The sequence below is a fragment of the Thalia democratica genome, chromosome 7 (assembly GCF_965202585.1).
Source record: "Thalia democratica chromosome 7, ktThaDemo2.hap1.1, whole genome shotgun sequence".
NCBI lineage: Eukaryota > Metazoa > Chordata > Thaliacea > Salpida > Salpidae > Thalia > Thalia democratica.
The window spans coordinates 55622303-55625623 of NC_139171.1; the positions used below are offsets into that span (position 1 = coordinate 55622303).

Below are 3321 nucleotides of genomic sequence, written 5' to 3' on the forward strand. Positions count from 1 at the left end.
AATAAAAATTGCTATAACATTTTAAAAGACCAAACGGTGTAGTTTAATAATTATTTATGACATAAAGATATATATTTTTTGTTTATTGAAAGGTAAGTTTGAATTGTTGTCATAATAACCTTTTAGTGAATTTGAATATTCAGGTATACATATATCCTAGAATTTTTTTAGAAAATTAAGCTTGTATGAGATAATCAGATCTCTTATCTTTTAATTAAAAAATAACAGTTGTGTTTTAAATTTATTAATATATATATAAAATTTGACTCTTTTAAAATTGTAGAGCTGATCTAGTTTTATCTAAACTGTAGTTTGTACATAAAACTTTCTTTGTTTGTATACTTTTCTATTTTAAGTCTGTTTAGGCTTTTTTTTTTGTTAAGTTAAATTTTAGTAAAAAAATACTCTGAGTATGGTATCAATCCTATATTTTTAAAGTAATGTAAAACTTAAAGATATAATATCATATTAGCTGTATTTCTTAATTAGATAAAATTAGTTTTATATAAGTTTTGTTCTACTTTTAATTTATACTGTAGAGCCTCTTCAAAATATAATACTCTTATGTTAGCTAACAATTTTTAAGTCTTTTAACTAATGGCATTTTTATTTTCAAATTCTTGTAAATAGTTTAATTATCAATTTTCACTTACTCTTTTAGAAACCTATTTTCCTCAATAATTCTTTTTTTTTAATTTATTTTAAGAAGATTTTAACAAATGTAACATAAGCGATTTATTATGATAGAAAAAGTCTTCATCTAACAAAAAAAAAAAAAGGTTTTTTTTTCATTGTTAGCAATAAAAATCCACTCTACGCAAATTGTGCGTAGTATAAAAATATTATACTTAAGCTTTTATAAGAATTGTTACACAATACACTTATCAACTTTTTATTTTCAGCTGTTTTTTACAACTGATAATGCGGGTAAAACCAGAAAATTCTCTTGTCGCGAGTTCAAATAACAACAAGAACTCTGAAGGATCTAAAGCAAAGAAACTGAAGCTTGAAAGTGAGACTGATCTGTTGCTAAAAACCTTTTCCATTTCTAAAGAGCCTGAAGTTTATAAATTTACAAAAAAATGTAAGACAAACGCTTTAAAAAGTTTCGACCAAAATGAACTGAAAAAGTTGAAGAATCTGCTTACAAAAGGTAAGATAAATTTGTAAAAATATTGCATTCTGTAATATTGCAAGAAAAACTGGAATTATTTAAAAACCTAGAATATGACAATTTAGGCTAAAAAATCTGGAAGACCTGGAATTTGAGAAATTTTCAAAGAAAATCACTAAAAATAATGGAATTTTAATTATTTTTACATGCTAAGTAGTAAATATGCTTTCATTTAGAAATAAGATTTTATTTTGTGTCTATTTTATGCTTAGATATTTAAAAATACACTTGAAACTATATGAAGACCAAATATTTTGAAATGTAGGCTTATATACCATGCTAATTATTTTTGTATACTCAAGTTTAGAATTAAAATAGGTCAATCTAGAACAATTTAAAAATCTCACAAAATAATTTTGTTACAACTGGTTTAAAACAACAAAAGTATAATATTCAACTAAATTTGATTGTTATACATATATTATGAAAAAAGTAAGTAATATGCAGCTGTTATTCGGAAAATGATAATAAAGCAAAGTTATGCTCATTAATCACAGTAATGCTATTACATATTTTTTCACAACAGTTTTATTGAAAAACGAAAATTTATTTAACTTAACTTTTTTAGTAAATGGACACGGTAAAGGCTCTAATGTGATCTTACCTCTTAAAATAGGTAAAATATTTCACAGACAAAACAATCACTCCCAGACTCATGAAAGCGGAAGTCAATCTACAAAACGTAGCAACTCACCACCAACTAGCAGCAGTATTCAGCTTAGCCAACGTCGCGCGACAAACCAGCAGATTTGTTTATAGCTATTTCGCGACGGTGAGAAAAAGCAAAAATTTTTTACATCTGGAATTTTCATCTGTAGAAAAAATTATGTCCAGGACCGAGCTGCACGTCGACTCGGAGTTGGAAGTTACGGAGGCAGCGCACGCATGGTTGAGCCACAGGTACGACGAGAGGAAAAAGTTGCTGAAAAACTGTTCGTGAAAATCCGCATTTCATTATTACCTGATGAAGTTTTGAATGGAATAGTCAGCAAATCTCGCTCCATGCGGTCCATTTCCGTGTTTATGCATATCAAGGAATGCGTTAAAGTGGTCAGGGACGTTCGAATTAACAAAGCAAACTACAAAGAAAATGACAGGTGCTGCGGTCTGAGCAAGTTTTCCATTCTGGTTTGCGGCGGTATAAAACCCGAAAAAATACCACTGATCCTAATGTATTTAGAGTCGACGGGGAAAACTTCGACGACGTCACATTGCTGAAAGAATTGCCCAAATGCCACTATATCAAAGCGGTCAACGTTCGACACCAGTTCTACTTGTTTTTTAACGACAGAAGCGGAGGTTCGATAAACGCCAGAAAGAACGATTTTGCTGTGCACACGTGGAAACCGGTCAGTTCAATAAAGGACTCAGTAGAAAGCTACAGTCTAAGCGCTTTCATGGACAGGGTGTATTTCATCGGGGGCAGCCGCGGAAAGATCAGAACACCAACAAAAAGCTGCTTCTACTTCGACACCGAGACACTTGAAAAGAAAAGCATCGCGAAGATGAACGAGGCGCCGGAGTGTGCCGCGAGCTGCACGTTCCGAGGCAGGGTGGTGGTTTCAGGCGGCACCTTGGATCACCCGTCCATCAAATTGAGAACCAACGAGGCGTACTGCCACGTTTCAAACGAGTGGACCGGCATGCCCAAAATGATCAAGGGCAGGAGCGGGCACTGCCTTGTCCAGGTGGCCAGCAGGTTGTATGCGTTTGGAGGAGGAAGCGAAGAGCGCGAGGTCTACGTCGCGTTTAGCGACATATTCTCCGTTGTAAAAAGTCCATTTGCGGACGTCGGTTTCAAAAATGTGCGCGGGGCGTTTACAGCTGGTGAAAAAATACTGGTTTTCATGTACAACAGGAGCAAAGTTGCCGTCTTTGACACTGAACGGGAGGAATGGACCGAAGAAATGTTTTGAGTCGAAAAAGATCTCAAGAGCTATATCTGCTTGAAAATTTCTGAAATTTAATAAAATTGTTAAGAATGTTCATTTGTGAATTCACTACACAAAAATATAAACGGTTATATCTTTTTCAGAATAAAACTAATGTTTAAGGAGTCATATCCTTTTTAACTAGTCTTTATATATAATAATGTAACAAGCTTATTTTACTTATAATTTAAAATATTTTTGTTTTAAATAACTTTT

At 32.5% G+C, this 3321-nt stretch overlaps 1 protein-coding gene across 1 annotated transcript; it reads left to right on the forward strand.

Annotated features, from left to right (window-relative positions):
- Positions 1 to 921: 921 nt before the first annotated feature.
- Positions 922 to 3090, forward strand: LOC145841647 (kelch-like protein 25). The gene is made up of 4 exons (XM_082948999.1): positions 922 to 1012; positions 1807 to 2106; positions 2160 to 2289; positions 2355 to 3090. The coding sequence occupies exons 1-4, from the start codon at positions 922 to 924 to the stop codon at positions 3088 to 3090; spliced, it is 1257 nt and encodes a 418-aa protein (XP_082805125.1).
- The last annotated feature ends 231 nt before the right edge of the window (positions 3091 to 3321 follow it).

What these genes read in the sequence shown, in the direction of transcription:
- LOC145841647 (XM_082948999.1), top strand. Translation starts at nt 922, where the DNA reads ATGCGGGTAAAACCAGAAAATTCTCTTGTCGCGAGTTCAAATAACAAC. An exon ending in GAAAAAGTTGCTGAAAAACT is followed by an intron (nt 2,107 to 2,159) that starts GTTCGTGAAAAT and finishes TGAATGGAATAG; the next exon opens with TCAGCAAATCTCGCTCCATG. An exon ending in AGGTGCTGCGGTCTGAGCAA is followed by an intron (nt 2,290 to 2,354) that starts GTTTTCCATTCT and finishes TAATGTATTTAG; the next exon opens with AGTCGACGGGGAAAACTTCG.